We start from the raw sequence: 18,496 nt of genomic DNA on the forward strand, positions 1-18,496 counted from the left end.
AATTTCAAGAAGTCAAAGAAAAGTTGTTTTATTTTTCTTCTTCATGAAAAATAATAAAGCATAAAAGAAATACTGGAAATTTCAGGGTATGCCTATATCCTTAGAACCCTGAAGGACACAACTAGAAAAATGTCTGAGCTTGCTAGAACCTTCTGCCTAAGAAAAAATAAAAGAAATAGATGACTATCTAGAGATGTGAGGCAGAAAGAAGCCAAAGAGAATAAGACAGTTGTGCTGGTGGTTTAGAGACCAAGGTAAGTTCAAGTGCACTTAAAAACAAGAGAATATTATCTTCTAAATTTTTTCTGTTTTTACTTTTTTGGGAGGTGGGGAATAGGTGGGGTGAGTGGGGTCACACAGTCCTTTAGCAATATGATGAAAGCTGTGGTTGGACTACTGTCCAGGACTTACACAAAATTTTGCATATAAATTAAAGGATGCCAGGTCAAAAATCCTTGGCTCTATAGCCATAAATTCGTTTTAGAATAGAAATGTAAAGCAGTGGTTTTCCATCAGGGATTATATACCCCAGACTTTCTAAATCAGAATTTGCACATGTTTTGGAGTCCTTCTTAGGTGACTGTGATATTCACCTTGCATTCAGAGCCACTGATAAAGAAAGAGTTAAGAATACCTGTTAGTATAAAAGACACTTCCCCTCACAAAAGTCCTTACTCACTTATAAATTTTCACTTGGTTATAGATGATCTTACTAGCCTTCCACTAATATGCTTGAAATATACTCAAAACAGTTATATATTTTAAATATAAATTTTGACAAATGGAGTAATCCTATAAAATTCATATATAAATAGCACATTAGCTGCTTAGAAAGACTACAGTAACACTGTTGCTATTTCTTTAGCAGCTTTCTCTGAATATACGAATAGAATAGCATCTGTGTTGTACAAAGTCACCAAATGAAGGAAGAAATTAACTTGTACCTCTGGAACTAAAATGTAGCCTATGAGACCAAGGGTTGGCAAACTACAACTCATAGGCCAAATCTAACTATCTCTTTTTTGTATGGCCCATGAACCAAGAACAGTTTTTATATTTTTAAATAGTTGAAAAAAAATCAAAAGAACAATATTTCAGAACCAGACACACTCATTTGGTTTATGTATTGCCTCTAGCTGCTTTCCTGCTACAATGGCAGAATTAAGTAGTTGCAACAGAAGACAGTATGGCCCACAAAGCCTAAAATATTTGCTATTGGGCTCTTTACAGAAAAAGTTTGCTAACCTCTATTCTAGACTAGGTGACTCCAGACACTGTGGAACTACAAGATTAGTACTGGGTCCATGAATTCCAATGTGAACCAAACATTACAAAACTAAATGTGTCCCATGTTTATGTAGTATTTGTTAAGTATATATAGCATCTATATTATTAATAAAAGGCATATCCATGTAAGTAATGCTGAATTATAGTAGTTTAGTAGTAATAATTAATTTTCTAACTCAACAGATACTCAGAGGGTCCACATAACCTGAAAGCTATAAACTCATGATGAATAAGGGCAGATAGAAATAAAACGCCAAACTGCAAGTAGAATTATGGTAGGGGTAAACTAGTAACAGAAGAGTGTCATGACCTTGAAGGGAAGGCCTTCTATTTGCATTCGTCTGTGTGCCAGCACACTTTCAGTTAAGCTAGGCAACAAAATCTTCCTATCTCCACCACAGAAAGGAACTAAGCCACCTGCATGTAAGAATTTAGGTCTTTCTTTATTAAGGCCTCTGCTACTTTATACTGTATATCTATAATTTATGCGGATAGCAGTACTTGACTCTGATTATTTTTTCAAATAGCAAGTGCTAAAATTAAACAGAAAATTTTTTTGTTAACTAAATGAAAGACTGTTTTCACATACCAGAAACAGCAGAGTTAAGTGTGAGAGATGCAAAAGAAGCAGAATTCTGTTCAGAGGTATTCATTCCCCTATCCACACTAGACCAAGCAGCTGTTAAAATAAAGAACGTCACTTGGAACCTTCAATTTGCAATGAAACTTGAAAGATACGTACAGATTTATAACTATGATAATAATATTTAAAGATACCCTTAGAAATCAGAACCACCTAATATGGCAATAGCTACCATTTATTGAATGTCTATTATGTACTGGGCTCTTTACACCAATTACTTCTAATCCTTAGGGCAGCCCTGCTAGGTAAAGTTTCAGAGCAGTTAAGTGACCTGCTGACAGAAAACACCCGAGCCATGACTGGAACTTAAACCTACTTTCCAAGCCCATGTTCTTTCTCTACTACAGCAAGCTACCCGATCGTCTACCACAATTAAGCTACTAGTTTGGATCAGGCACTGAAACTTGGTACTTCACACTCATTATAGCCAATCCTTACAACTACTTGAATATGGGATTCACACAGCTTAAATAACTAGCCTAATATCCATAAAAGCTTGTATGTGGAAAAATAGGGATTCATACCAAATAGGTCTGTCTTAACTAGGAACAAGCTCATTCCACTACACCATGATATCTTCTCAACATTTTAAAGCAATTGCCTACTTACGTATGAGTATTTTAAGGAACATATATACATCCATGAGACAAGTCACATCTGTCTCTTCTCAGTAACTCACTGCAAACCTCATTTAATATAGTTCCCTTTCAATTTCAATAAAGGTCCTAATCCATCTAGGCAGGAACTCTAATCTGCTGCTTAAGTTTGTCTATAGCAACACTAAGCAAGTACTACCAACTAATTTATGTACTAATTATGAAAATGCTACATAGGTTTTATAAGTAAATTGCAAATATCTCAAAAGGTCATGGTTCTTAAGATTACTTGATAAAATCTGACCATTTCTTTTATTAAGTGTGAAAGGATGCTTTAGAGCATAGAAATTTATGCTTTTATTACTGCCGAAAACGAGGCTAGGAATTTAGGGATTGTCTCTTCTTCCAAACAAATTTTGATATTTCTACACAACTTCTGGACATTGCAGGGGAAGAGGGGAGAACAAGCTGAAGAACAATATTAGCAAATGATATAGAGTCTGCTTCTTAGGGATGTTAGTCAACATGAGTTTTTCTAAGCTTACAAGTGATGGGAAAAGCAAGTAACATGCAAAGAAACAGTTCTTTCTACTTAAACACTAAAAACTGTAATTTCTATTGCTCCCCGAAACTAAAATAAACCAAGCAAAACGTATCTGCAACAAGCACAACAGAAAAGGTATATTTAATGCACAAAGAATTACAACTTAAAGCACAAAAAACAGAGGCCATTACACAAATGGGCAAAAAACACGAATAGACAATTTACAAAAGAAACAGAAATGATCAAGAAAGTTGTGAAAAACACTCAACCTCATTAGTGATTTTAAAAAGTTAACCAAAACAATTTACGTATTTTTTCCTTATCAAATTAGAAGAGATTAAAAAAATAAGGATACTCAACCTTGGTAAGCATATGATAAATGGCACTCATACTGATGCTGACAGGATAAATTAGAATTCTCCTAGAAAATACTTTGACAACATGTCGTAGAGCACTGTAAACATTCATATTTCCTTTAATCCAATAATATCACTTCCAAGAATCTATCCTAAAGAAATAACCCCCAAACAAATATATTCAATGCAACGTCATTTACATTTCTTTAAAAAAAGAAGTTACTTCTCCGATAATACGGGAATAGTGAAATAGTTTATGCTATGCTTACACAATGTATCACATGGTCATTAAATAAAATACTTACAGAAAGTAAATGTTTGCGGCACAATATTAAGTGAGGGAGGAGGAACACAAAAATGCATGTATGATTTGGATTGTGTAAGAAAACCAAAATGAAACCCACAGAATTGTACACAGGAAAAAAAAAAAAAGGACCATAAGGAAATGTAAAAAACAGTGGTTGTCACTGGGTAATGTGATAACAGTGGGTTTTTCCTTCTCTTTTTGCAGTTTTCCATATTAAATATGGATTTCTTTTCTATAACACATGCACACACAAACACACCTGAAATTAAGTTGCTTTTAACTCGATGGCTCTCAACAGAAATAAGCTTCTCACTACTAGTCTTTATCTTTAGAATCCAGGGGAAAAATTAGTTACAAACAGGCATTTTGTAGACTGTAAAATAGTATATAAATTGATGCTATAAACTGTACCTCCATTTATTATTTTTATTTAAACTCAATAGTAGAACTGTTGAAATTAATCAAAAAGTCTGCTCACACATTACTCTTATTACATCACTAAAAATACACAATTATATCAGTTAGCTAAACTGATAATCAAATGTGATAAAAGTGAAAGAATTAAATAAAGAGTAAATAATAAATGCTATTATTCACTTATTTAGTTCCCATTTTGCTCCATGTGAAGGATGTGAGATGAGTTAATCTATATTCTTTCCATATAGCATGACTAGTTTTTCTACTAATGGATCTGTTTTTCATTCTTGGAAAATTTTAAACGTACCAGATAGGCATTTTAAACAAACTTAAAATTTTCTAACAGTTCTTACCAATGCCAGAAAATATTGATCGGTCACTCCAACTCCTTCCCCAGTCTTTTCCATTTGCATTAGCATCTCCACCGTCTTGACCCCAAGCAGATGGTTCAGTTTTCCTCTTGCCTGCAGAAGGAGGTGAAACAGAGTTCCACTTCTCCTCACCTGCACTGATCTGTGAGGAGAGTTTTACAGACTTTTCATTCCAGCCTCCTCCATTTACAGTGAGGTTTTCATTCAATCCTGAAGAAACTTAAAGAAAAGAAAATAAAGATTAAAAATGGATACACGACTCCTTGTTAAAACTGGGATATTTTCAAGTTTCTATAATTGTTTGATTTATATTTATATTTTTATTTATCCTCTAAATAGCTCGAGCTTTAAAGATAAAATGAAGAATTTAAAAAGTGACATGACCACCATAGATGACTGTTAATTTAAAAACTATGAGTAGGTTTGAACTTAATATATATACTAATAATATTTTCAAAAGCAGACTGACTTGCTCAAAAGGAGTACAACAGAGAAAAGAAGAAAACACATATTCTGGTATACTCAGAATACTCACCCACTAAGAACATAAAGACTTCTCCTTAGTTACATGCTCTTTCCTTAAATATTTATATATATATAAATATATATATATATATACACACACATACATATATATATATATACATACATATATATCGTATAAGGCAGTGATTCTAAAACCTGGCTGCACATTAAAATCAAATGAAAAATTTCTTGGGCTTCCCTGGTGGTGCAGTGGTTGAGAGTCCGCCTGCCGGTGTAGGGGACATGGGTTCGTGCCCCGGTCCGGGAAGATCCCATATGCCGCGGAGCGGCTGGGCCGGTGGAAAAAAAAAAAAAAAAAAAAAAGCCTTGAAACAAACGAAAAATTTCTTAAAAGTAGACACTGGAGCCTCAGCCCAAACCAATCAAAATCAGAATCTCTAGGGATAGAGTCCAGGCATCAGTATGTTTCTGTGTATACATTTATATGCAGGTATATGTACACATGTGTATGTATTATCTGTGTATATATATATATACACACACACACAAATACACATAGGTGTGTGTATGTAAGTACATGTTTCTTTTTATATACGTGTGTGGTTTTCTAAGCTTCCTAGATGGCTGTAATGTGTAGCCAGGATTGAGAACCATGAGAATGAAGGCTGACAGTGTTAAGAACAAGCCTGAAACGAGAAGGTGCTTCTTCATTTGTGAATTTACTTTTTACTACACTTTAGTTTTTAGGTAAGGTATATCATTCTCTACTTAATTCAATCTTTATCATAAACTAGTAAATAAAATATATTTTCTATTTGTGAAGTACTGCACAACTCTATACTATAGTCCATTTATTATGAAATATTTGATACTGTTCAGGAAGCAGTTTAGAAGATTATAGGTATTAAGGCTTCTTATTTAATTTCAGGGGTGAAGTCTTTAATCCCATATATGCCTATATCAAACCCAAGTCCGGAAAAAAAAAATCTTTTTCTCTATTAGCTTAAACAATGCAAGCAAGAATCAAAATTGCATATAAACTATTAACTATTAATTGCATATAACTATTAAAGAATGTTTTTACATATAGGGGAGAGGGAAAAACAACTAGAATATACCAAAGACTGTTAGAAGTGGGAGTGATTTTTCTGTTTGTTTATTTTCCAAAATCTCTGAACTGTGATTATGTTACTTTAGTAATTAAAATCATTTCTAAGCCTTTTTTTTCTTTCTGTGTCATTCATGTGAGGAAAGAGACATACATATAAGTTTCTATCTTGATAGGCCTTCAATTTAAGTTACATGTAATTTCTCTCACCCTGAAGTGTAGAATCTCCTTTTCCAGACTTAAAGTTGCTAACTTGAACATTTAGATGAGAATCACCTGGTTGAGATAGAAATAAAATTTATTTAATACTAAATAGGCCACTATGCATATTAAGTTAGGAGTAACATACAAATTAATTTGTACTAATTATTTATCATAAATTGCTCCTTTAAGTACTAAAGTCTTACACTAGAAAAGAGTCACTCTTTACTCACAACATATTTCACATGTTCTTAAGGAACTGAGTTCTCTAGTTATCATATTCTTAGTCAACTAAAATGTCAAAAAAGGACCTGGAAAATTGCCCAAGTATATGTAGAGTCTCCTGTTCTATAATGGTTATCAAGATTCTTTAAAGTAGGAATTGGAGAACTGGGCTCTGTAATTGGATTCAACTTTGCCACCTCTCAGCAATACCAGCTAGGTGCCTTTTCAACAATCCTGGAAGCAAACACATCAACTTAGAAGAATTTTGCCAATATTTGGAGTAGGACTTAGGAAATATGGCAAGCGGTAAGACTGTACGTTATAACAAAGATACTATTTCTCTGACACTGAAAAGCATAATGATCACAATGTATCAAAAACCCAGCATGACATAGGATTGTGCTAGCAAGGAAGGCATGCACAAGACAGTGAAAAAGAGTCACCAACAGAAACACTACAGCATGGCTAATATGTGACAGTGAAAATGGATAAGCAGAAGTCACTGCTGTACCACAGCAATAAATTCCACCAAATCATCAAGCAAAAAAGTAAAAGACACCAAGGCTAAGACAGAGGTTTGGAGACAAGTGGGAGGTGCTGGCAATTAATGAAAAGGTGAAGGAAGAAAAGTCAATGCCTGAAGCAAGATGAACAGCATCACTCTGTAGACTGATGTCTCCAGGGTAAAAATGATGGCAATGTAAGAACTAGCAAGAAGCCATCAGTATTGGATAGTTTGAACATTTGAAATACTTGGGAAGAACATTAGCTCAATAATGTTTGCAGTTCCAGTCTAGCTTTATCAAACACCTATAGCATTCTCAAAAAGTTGGGGTGATAAGAAATCCAGATAGAACCTGCATTATCCAGAACATGCTTGTTTCATCTTGGAATGAAAAGAATGGTGACAAGTCATTTCATTTAATGAATGTCCACTATAAGAAATGGAGATGTTAGGGAGTTGCAAAGCAAAGCAACTACCCGTGAGAAAAAAGCAGCAATCATTTTCTCATGTGACAAGGCAGGAAGGCAATTTTAATTTAACAGGCCACTCATGAGGCAGTATGTAACAAGTACCACCGCTGGTATCAGGTAAGCCAATATGTGGTCCACAGTGCTCTCACGAAGAAGGGTGTATCAGCACAATGATGTAAGCAGTTCAAAATAGCCAGATTTTGATGTAATGATATTTTGTACATCTGATTAAAAGGAGTTGGATTTGATGTATCACTCTTATGTTCCACTAATATACCTTTATTCTTCTTGGAACCAACAGGAAATGATGCAGTTGTAACTTGCTCGGTGGTAACTGTGACGGTATTTTCTATCCCAGGGATAGTTGAATCCAATGAACCAGAATCAGGCTGCACCTTATCACGTTTACGCTGCTGTCGTTTCTCTCTGTGACTAATTTTAGTTTCCCAGGCTCCTGACACAGCCCCAGAAAAAAAAACGTTATTCAGTAAGGGGAAGACAAAAAAGTTGTAGTTTTGGGGGGAAAACATGGTGGGGCATCTGCAGTATCATGATAAATTTAGATATTAAACTAAAAACCAAGAGTGCTGATTATACTAATTTATCCTATGAATTTATTTGAATCTCGCTGTTTTAGGCAGCTAACTGCCATTATTTATTCTGGTAATTTTTATCAGATCTGTCATCTATGGTTTAGAAAAAATTGATGTTAAGTTATCTTGCATATTTTTTATCTTGCTGGATAGTACTAGTAGGGGAGTGTTATATATACTTACTAATAAATGGGTTTATTAGGTGAGGACAATAAATGGCTTACTTTATTTCGTACCCAGCCTTCTAGGGATGGTATATTTAAGAACAATGGGGAAAAAACCAAACCACGTTTCTAGGAAACAAAGACATAAATGAACGGCTTTTAAACTGCTCAAGATATTAAGCTAGACCTTAAATTTCAAGGCAGTTCCCTTCAAGGAAAGCATTATTAGATACTTAAATAATTTAGGGGGAAAAAGTGTCTCCTAACAATGTCACAGATGTGTACATTAAAATCTATAGTTATTAAAAAGAAGAGCTAGATAAAAGATTAAGCGAAACAAATGCAGCTTTTATATAATGCACCTTGGTAAAAAAGGATTAAAAATTTTTCTACAGTCCTTTCGCTTGCTCAAGTACCTTCATCAACTTCCTTTCCATCATGGCGTGAACTGTTTTGCACTGCTTTAGCATCTGACTTTGACTTCTTCTTATTTTTCTTTGACTGAAAGTAAAATAGAATGTTACTTAATATTTCATTATGTTTTTGAAAAGGTAGGGGTCAGTAAAATACATAATGAAATGTATGATGCTGACAACCAAAAAAATTTAATGTTTGATTAAAAAACTTAACATATTAAATGGCAATAATAGTATGAGGTTACCATTTATTCAGTGGTTACTATATAAGTACGTTACATTCAATTCTTTATTCCTTAAAAAAAGCTCACTAGAAAGGTATTATTCCCATTTTAGAGATTAGGAAACAAAGACTTAGAGATGTTAAATATTAAATAGGCTGTCTGGGTTGCATTAAGTTAATAAATTAGGAAATAGGTCTATCTGGCTCCAAAGTCTGTGCCCTTAGACATCATGCTATCCTAACTTACATCATAAATAAGGTACTACAACAAGATGTTTTCAGAGCAATAAAACGAAAACCTATTGCTAGTGGTCAGAAGGAAAATGATGTACTGATTATTGGTTTTTTGATTTCGTAAAGCAGATTGTTGGCATACTCTTTGTATAACAAATTAATGAGTCAACTGTACAAAATAGATAATATTTTGTCAGTTTCCAAGCAGTGTGATAATACCTAAGATTTGTATATGGTAGATGTATAGTAATTCATTAAAGAAAAAACACCTGCACATATACAAGATATGGACATTTTTGGAATGGCTTTCCAATTCCCTTCTGCTAATATTTTCTCCTCTCAAAAGGTTACTAAAAACTTCATAAAGCCATGATTTCTATATTTGGATAAGTGTTTCCAGAAGAGAACTAATATTTAAAAATATAGATTTTATTTATACTTTGTATTCACTCATTTAACTATTTACCGAGATTGGCTATGTATGTATTATTGTGACTATTTACCGAGATTGGCTATGTATGTATTATTGTGCACTATCTTAAAGTTAAGTTTACAACTAAAAAGAAATAGGGTAAGCAGTAACTGACAGTTTGAGTAAGCAATAAATGATAGTTAATTGCTTCTTATCAAGAAACTACTTGCAAATATTCTCAAGTGGCATGGGAATACATAAAAACTATTAAAATGTTTTCTTACGTTCCCCATAGTTGATTTGCATCTGTTTCTTTGCATGTTCTCATTATCATTAACATGTATCATGTTTAAGGTACTGGTTTATTACCTCTACCAAACCAGGCTCATATCCACTTAAAAAAATTGAGATATCTTTTTCAGTGTAGTTCAGCGGTTTTCAGTATCTTCGAAGTTGCACAACTATCACTTGTATCTAATTCCAGAACATTTTCATCATCCCTAAAAAGAAACCTGGAACCCATTAGCAGTCACTCCCTACTACCTTTTCCCCACTGGCACCCACCACTAATCTACTTTCTGTCTCTCATATCCACTCTTTTTTTTTTTTTGCGGTACGCGGGCCTCTCACCGCTGTGGCCTCTCCCGTCGCGGAGCACAGGCTCCGGATGCACAGGCTCAGCGGCCATGGCCCACGGGCCCAGCCACTCCGCGGCATATGGGATCCTCCCAGACGGGGGCACGAACCCTTATCCCCTGCATCAGCAGGCGGACTCTCAACCACTGCGCCACCAGGGAGGCCCTCTCATATCCACTCTTAAGTAAAGATGTAACACACTGAGCATCTATCAGTTACAATCTAGAGCAAGGGTCAGCGATCTTTTTCTTTCTTTCTTTCTTTTTTTGGCCGCGTGGCTTGTGGGAATCTTAGCTCCCCAACCAGGGATTGAACCCGCATCCTCGGCAGTGAAAGCGCAGAGTCCTAACCACTGAACCGCCAGGGAATTCCCAGCAAACTTTTCTATAAAGGATAAAACTGTAAATATTTTAGGCTTTGCAGGCCGTATGGTTTTATATGTAGCAACCAAATAATTCTGCTGCTGTAGCATGAAAGTAGTCATATACCATATATAATTAAATGGGTGTGACTGTGTTCCAGTAAAACTGCATTTCTAAAAATAGGAATCTGGCTGAATTTGGGGGTCAGAGTTTGCCAACCCCTGGTCTAGAGTAGTACTGTCCAACAGAAATATAATGCAAGCCACGTATGTGATTAAAATTTTTCTAGCAGATATTAAAAAGTTAAAATATGTAACATTAGTTTTTATATTTCACCCAACGCATCCAAAATACTCTCATTTCAAAATGTAATCAATATTAAAAACTATTAATAAGACAGTACGAAAAAGAATGCTAAATAGCCACATGCGGCAAACAGCTACTATATTGGACAGCGCACACCTACAGAAACTAAGTAAAGTAAGTACCCCCGCCTTACAGATAAGGAAACCTGAGGCCATAAAGAGATTATATAACTTGCCTAAGATATAGTGTTAAGTGTTGAAACCAAGACTAATATCCAGTTCTGACTCCAGAGCCTTGCCTCACAAATACTTTCCTTTCTGACTCTCTACATATAATGCCAAATATAAATTCAATCATGTATTAGCTATGTGATTTAGGGTTGAATCACTCTGAACCCTTTTCCCCAACTGTCATATGGGACAAAAACTCCTACTAACTTCACATAAGGTTCTTTTTTTAAAAAAATTTTTTATTTTTATTAGTTTCTGCTTTATAACAAAGTGAATCAGTCATACATATACATCTGTTCCCCCATCCCTTCCCTCTTGCGTCTCCCTCTCTCCCCACATAAGGTTCTTTTAAGGATTAAATAAGATGTGAAAGCAGACTGCTGACTACAAAGCCGCATGCATAAATCAGCTTTTTTTTTTTTAAAAGAGGGAAGCTATGGAAAAAGGACAGGAATTACATTCACACTGAAATATACTATGATTTGTCATTAAAATAAAATCTGCAGAAAAGTAAGGGAAATTATCTTGATTTAGGCTTCCATCTTGTTTGATTTTATACTATGACCTTTAAAAGTAACCTCACTTTAAAAGTAACCTCTCACTCGGATGAGACTTAATAACATAATATACTATAAAAAAGCTTTAAAGTGGGCTTCCCTGGTGGCGCAGTGGTTGAGAGTTCGCCTGCCGATGCAGGGGACACGGGTTCGTGCCCTGGTCCGGGAAGATCCCACATGCCACTGAGCAGCTAGGCCCGTGAGCCATGGCCGCTGAGTCTGTGCGTCCGGAGCCTGTGCTCCGCAACGGGAGAGGCCACAACAGTGAGAGGCCCGTGTACCGCAAAAAAAAAAAAAAAAAAAAAAAAAAAAAAGCTTTAAAGTAAATATGTATACACACTACTAACTGACCCAGCCATCCTACTGAGGTGAATGTCTTACTTCTGATCAGCTCCATTACAGCTAACAGTTGAAGGAAAACTGAGAATGTAAGTTCTGCCTTCCTGTTACCCATAGTTCTTCCCCCTGTTGTTGTCAGGCTTCACCATGGAGCTGGGTGGATTATTAAACTAGCCTCTCTTGAATGGTCTTCATACAATCAAGATTTATTAAATACCTACTATGTGTCAGACACTGTTTTAGGAGCTCAGTATATAGAACTAAATAAAACTGTCTACTTATGGAAGGTGTACTATACTAATCTAATAGGAGAAACAGACATGTAAATGAGACATTAGGAGAAATTTTTATCTTCAAGGGCTTCCCTCCCATTGCTCATCTCCCAACATATCTATACCAGTCCAATTAATTTACATTCCCATTAAAAAATCCCTACCATTTTCTACCATCTATAAAGTCTAATAACTTCCTCATATGATACAGGTCTTCCACAAATTAATCTCAACTGTATATTCTTTTATTCACATAATCATTTGGTTCCAACACGACTGTCATCTCTAAATATTCTTGGCTTTGCCCAAATGTTACTGACCATGAATTTTCTCTCAAAATAAAGTACGGTAGCCTGGGTGCTTAGGGTGACTTTCCTTGTACCCTTTACCATGTACCCCCTCCCTCTACTGATGTCCAATGCCTAAAATGATGTGCATTATTTTTTCTTAACCCAGCTCAAGTTCCACCCCATTTGCTTTATCTCTGTCATTTTCCTCTCCCCAATTAATTAATTAATACCTTTAACATCCTAAATAAGTATGCCAATGACTATATATAAAACATGAGTAAAGCTTAATATTTTGGTAAAAAAATAGTATAAATAGAAAGCCTAATATCGTCTTCCTTCATCCCAGTGGATCTTCTTATGTATTCCAATTTGGAGACTACAGTCTTTAAAGCACATGCTAAAGTAGTTCTAAGACTATGAATAATTTGCTCTCAAATTCACAGAACTTAAATATAAAAAAAATATGAACTGGTTATCAAAGAAAACACACAAAAATAACTTCCATAATTAAGCTCATCTTTTAATCTTAACATAAATGAACACTCCCTAATATTAGACAATACCCAAATAAGTGCTATCATTTATTAGAGTGGCAAAAGGTATACCTTGACAGCAAAAGCAGATCTATTAAAATGGCTAACTGCTCTCTTAACAGATAAAAGAACTACAAAGTATAAAGAAAGGCAGAACAGTGCCCAATTAATGCTGAAAAGATTAATTTAGGGAGTATAATCTAATATTTGCATTGCAACAAAACTATCAGAAGAGGAATACTGTACAAATTTTTAGTTAAATGATACTTTATTTTGCAATTAGCCATTTACACACAAGGTAAGTTGCCAGGTTCTGAATGTAATCCTTATTCAATTTATTAATTCTCTAATTTGGAAATACTAGAAAAATTTGGGGGAACCGACCTCTCTAATACTTACAGCTCTGTAATCATCTAAAGTCTCTGCTGGTAATGTCAGGAGTGATAAAGTAAACAGAGCATGAAAAAGAGGAATGCTGAGTATTTTCTAAAGGTTAGAAATGGATACCAGAGTGCTCTGGTCTGCTGACTAGTGGCTGGTGTATGAAGGTTTTTCATTAACTCATGGCAAAAACTTTTTTCCGAGATTTTTGTTCTTCTTCCATTGTGTCAAAATTCCTTTCTTTTTTTTGCAATGGTGACAGCGGTTTTAAAAATGTACTTGTATAATATCGCTTATATGTGGAATCTAGAAAAATGGTACAGATGAACTTATTGGTAAAGCAGAAAGAGTCACAGATGTAGAGAACAAACTTACAGTTACCAAGGGGGGGTGGGGGTGGGACAAACTGGGAGACTGGGATTCACATATACACACTACTATTGTATAAAATAGATAATTAATGAGAACCTACTGTTTAGCACAGGGAACCCTACTCAGTGATCTGTGGTGACCTAAATGGGAAGGAAATCTAAAAAAGAATGGATGAGTACACGTATACATACACATACACGTATACATATACATATACATATACATGTACGTATAACTGATTCACTTTGTTGTACGGCAGAAACACAACATTGTAAAGCAACCATACTCCAATAAAAATTAATTCTAAAAACATCAGCAAAAAAAATTAACAAATTAAAAAAAATGTACTTGATGGGATTTCCCTGGCAGTCCAGTGGTTAAGACTCTGTGCTTCCAAAGCAGGGGGTGCGGGTTCGATCCCTGGTCAGGGAACTAAGATCCCACATGCCAGGAGGCGCAGCCAAGAAAATAAACAAAAATAAAAGTGTACTTGACAAAATTAAAAGTTGTTAGTGAAATTTATTTTGAAAAGTTTTAGCAATTGCCACTTGAAAAAGTCTGAGAACCTATGCTTTAGGATCAATTTCATCCACTTCCTGCCTAAATGTGGCAAGTCCCTAATTTTATACTGCTCCACATTTTGGCACTATTTATTTTTCTCACTTGTCTCAAACATACAGATGAGTTGGGCATAGTTAAATGGCAAAGGATGAGTGGCCCAAGAGGCATACGAATTCCATTTCTCTACTCTGTCTGAACTAGCAGTTCTTTTTTTTTTTGCGGTACGCGGGCCTCTCACTGTTGTGGCCTCTCCTGTTGCGGAGCACAGGCTCCAGATGCACAGCCTCAGCAGCCATGCATGGCTCACAGGCCCAGCCGCTCCATGGCATGTGGGATCCTCCCGGACTGGGGCACGAACCCGTGTCCCCTGCATCGGCAGGCGGACTCTCAACCACTGTGCCACCAGGGAAGCCCTGAACTAGCAGTTCTTAATCTTAGTAACTTGGTGACACAATATCAGGATGAGATTAATTATGAAAAGTATCACAAACCTTTTTAAAAGTAGACAGGCTTGCAATTGATTTCCCCCATTTTGGGGAGGAGGTATGATTTAAACTAGACTCAGCATCTCTCCACTCACTACTACTCTGATACATTTTTTTTGAATGGAAGTAAGGAGTAGAGATGCAGGTGCAAGGAAGTGCCCACAATTAGCACTTTAACCTCTTTCTCCTCACCCTGGTTAGTTATTTTCTTTCACAGCATTTATCACCATCTGACTTTAGAGACTATACTTGCTTGTTTTTAGCTGTTTTCCCCACTAAACTTCATGAGAATAGTGACTCTTTTATCAACCATTTTATCTTGTGTCATCAACCATTATATTTCTTGTGTTTAGAATAGTATATCCTGCACATAGAAGGTATTCCATTAATATTTCGTTAATCAATGAAAGAGCCTAAAATTAGACTGCATTACATAAAGCCCTGTCTTCCCAACTCTCACTGTCCCCCCAAATAAAATCTTTGAGCTATTACACTTGTATACTTGATTCATCATCCAAGCCATTTAATTATTTAAATATGTTTGGTGTAACCTCGTAAGTTATGGAACACTGCATAAACAGCATGGTTATCAACTCATAATCTTAAAAAATTTACAAGAAACCTTTCTTAAGAACTTCTTTTATCTAGCCCTGAACTCTTTCCCAGTTTGGTTCTCACATTTCCAATAGCCTAAACTAGTTCCACATGGAGATTCCACTTCCATTCTCACTTCAATCATAGCATTATAAAATACAAATTCACCATTTCACTTTTGATCCCCTCTTGCCACTTCCTGCCTGATACCACCATAGTATCGTGGAAAAACAATGGGTTAAGGCAGAAGTCCTAGTTCTGGTCTCAGTTCCACTATTCATTAGGTGTTTACACAGAAAAGTCTACGGGCAGAAATGAGGCTTCTCTGGTAAGATATTCCCACTTTTATTAAAAAAACCATTTGGTTTACCTTAAAGAAGTTTTTGGAAACTAATTCCTTAGGTGAAACCCAAAAAATCACAAAGCTATAGACTGCGGCACAAGGGAGCCTGGAAGGTCAAGAGTCCAAGACCTAGAGAATCAGATGATATTAAAGCACTCCAGATAATGAAACATTTTAATGAACCCAAAAGACTGTATCAGGAGTTTAAAACAGGGGTTCAGCAAATAAGGGACCAGATAGTAAATATTTTAGGCTTTGTAAACTATAAGGCCTCTCAACTTTGCTGTTGTATTGCAAAAGCAGCCACAGACAATAAACAAATGAATAAGTGTGTGTGTTCCAATAAAACTTTCAGCAATAGGCAGAGAACCTGATACGGCCAGCAGGTCATGGCTTCCCAATCCCTGGTTTAAAACTACAGTTTCTAAGATGTATTATGGAACATAAAACAAATGTATGTAAGCTCCCTGAGCATGCAGGTTTTTCTCTATTTTGCTAACTGCTAGAGTTTATGCCTGTATAAAATCTACGCTGCCTCAGAATAATTTTGTCTTTGGTCTTCTAAACACTAATCACTCAAACTTCTTGGTCATAGGATACTCTTTTCTACTCTTAAAAGGTATTGAGGGGACTTGCCCGCTGGTCCAGCGGTTAAGAATCCGCCTTCCAATGCAGGGGATGCACGTTCGATCCCTGGTCGGGAACTAAGATCCCACATGCTGCGGAACAGCTAAGCCCACGCGCCACAACTGGAGAGCCCACGTGCCACAAACTACAGAGCCCATGTGCTCTGGAGCCCACATGCCATAACTAGAGAGCCTGCACGCCACAGCTAGAGAGTAACCTGTGCGCTGCAATGAAAGAGCTCACACGCCATAACGAAAGATCCTGAGTGCTGCAACTAAGACCTGACGCAGCCATAAATGAATGAATGAATGAATAAAAACTTTTAAAAAGTATTGAGGATATCAAAGAGCCTTTGTGTGGGTTCTATCTATTGATATCTACCATATTGTAAATTTAAACTAAGAAATTGTTTAGCTATGTATTAATTTATCTCAAAGTAATAAGCTAATTATATAATTATACCTATATAAAGAATTATATTTTCCAAAACAAACATTTTAGTGAGAAGCATGTCATGTTTTACATTGTGCAGATATCTTTTATGTCTGGCTCCATTAAAAAAACCTGGACCTGCATATCTGTTTTTGCATTAATTTACTGTGATATATTATTTGATTGAAGCATATGAAGAAAATATGGCTACATACACGTGGATATGTAATTGGAAAAGGGAGGAGTTTTTCAATAGTTTTTTTCAGATAATTGTGATATTCTTGATAGCACATCAAAGATTAGCAGTTGCCAAGGGGAGGAGAGGGGAAAACGGGGAGTAACTGCTAACCGGCATAAGATTTCTTCTTGGGAAGAGGAAAATGTTTAAAAATTAGACTGTGGTAATAGCTGTACAATTCTGTAAACACACCAAAACTGTACACTTGGAAGAAGTAAGTTCTATGGTATATCTCAAAATAAAGCTGTTTAACAAAAAAGAAAGAAAACCAGAGGGCTTCCTTGGTGGCACAGCAGTTAAGAATCTGCCTGCCAATGCAGGGGACACAGGTTCGAGCCTTGGTCCGGGAAGATCCCACATGCCGCGGAGCAACTAAGCCTGTGCACCACAACTACTCAGCCTGCAAGTCACAACTACTGAAGCCTGCATGCCTAGAGCCCGTGCTCTGCAACAAGAGAAGCCACCGCAATGAGAAGCCCGTGCACTGCAACGGAGAGCAGCGCCCCCACTCGCCGCGACTAGAGAAAGCCCGCAGGAAAAAAACCCAACGCAGCCAAAAATAATAAAATAAATAAACTAAATCAAAAAAAAAAAAAAAAAAGAAAGAAAACCAAAGTGTCTGGAGCTTAGAGAAGGTAAGAGGTAAGAAAAGAGACTTGAGCCACAGTGCCACTGGATTATGTTCAAGATTGTGGAGTAATAACAACGGGAAATCATGAAGGATTTTAGGTAGAGGAAGGAAAAAATATTACATCAAAACTTGTCAAGTGGTAGTTTCTTAAAAACTGTTGTAATGTGGAATCTGAAACTACATCAATGAGCTTTCTATACTTTACTACATTAAAATCCATTGGTCTACCATGCACCTTAAATGAATCTTTTATACTTGTCTACTTTTGTAACATGCAAGAATCGAGCGTTTGGAAAATACTGATTCACTGAGTTACATACATCTTCCAAAAGGTTAAAAAACATTCTGGGGGACCTCCCTGATGGCGCAGTGGTTAAGAATCTGCCTGCCAATGCAGGAGACACGGGTTTGAGCCCTGATCCGGGAAGATCCTACATGCCGCGGAGCAACTAAGCCCGTGCGCACAACTACTGAGCCTGCACTCTAGAGCCCACGAGCCACAGCTACTGAGCCCGCGTCCCACAACTACTGAAGCCTGTGCACCTAGAGCATGTGCTCCGCAACAAAAGAAGCCACCTCAATGAGAAGTCTGTGCACCACAACGAAGAGTAGCCCCTGCTCGCCACAACTAGAGAAAGCCCGCACGCAGCAAGGAAGACCTGATGTGGCCAATACATACATACATACATATATATATACGTGAATAAATAAAATTTATAAAAAAACAAAAAAAAACCCAAAAAAACATT

The 18,496-nt window shown here is 36.2% G+C and overlaps 1 protein-coding gene across 2 annotated transcripts in view; it reads right to left on the reverse strand.

The window, feature by feature from the left end:
- MTDH (metadherin) overlaps positions 1 to 18,496 on the reverse strand; it is a 55,067-nt gene that overhangs the window by 19,043 nt on the left and 17,528 nt on the right. Inside the window, exons 3-7 of one of the 2 annotated variants that reach the window (XM_082601843.1) lie at positions 8,690 to 8,774; positions 7,794 to 7,970; positions 6,326 to 6,391; positions 4,504 to 4,740; positions 1,877 to 1,966 (exon numbers count right to left, since the gene is read on the reverse strand). In XM_082601843.1, coding sequence (XP_082457969.1) covers positions 1,877 to 1,966; positions 4,504 to 4,740; positions 6,326 to 6,391; positions 7,794 to 7,970; positions 8,690 to 8,774 — 655 coding nt within the window. The remainder of the gene's footprint in view (positions 1 to 1,876; positions 1,967 to 4,503; positions 4,741 to 6,325; positions 6,392 to 7,793; positions 7,971 to 8,689; positions 8,775 to 18,496) is intronic. The other variant, XM_082601844.1, reaches the window with a different exon arrangement.

Source organism: Mesoplodon mirus, assembly GCF_964341445.2.
Source record: "Mesoplodon mirus genome assembly, chromosome: 16".
NCBI lineage: Eukaryota > Metazoa > Chordata > Mammalia > Artiodactyla > Ziphiidae > Mesoplodon > Mesoplodon mirus.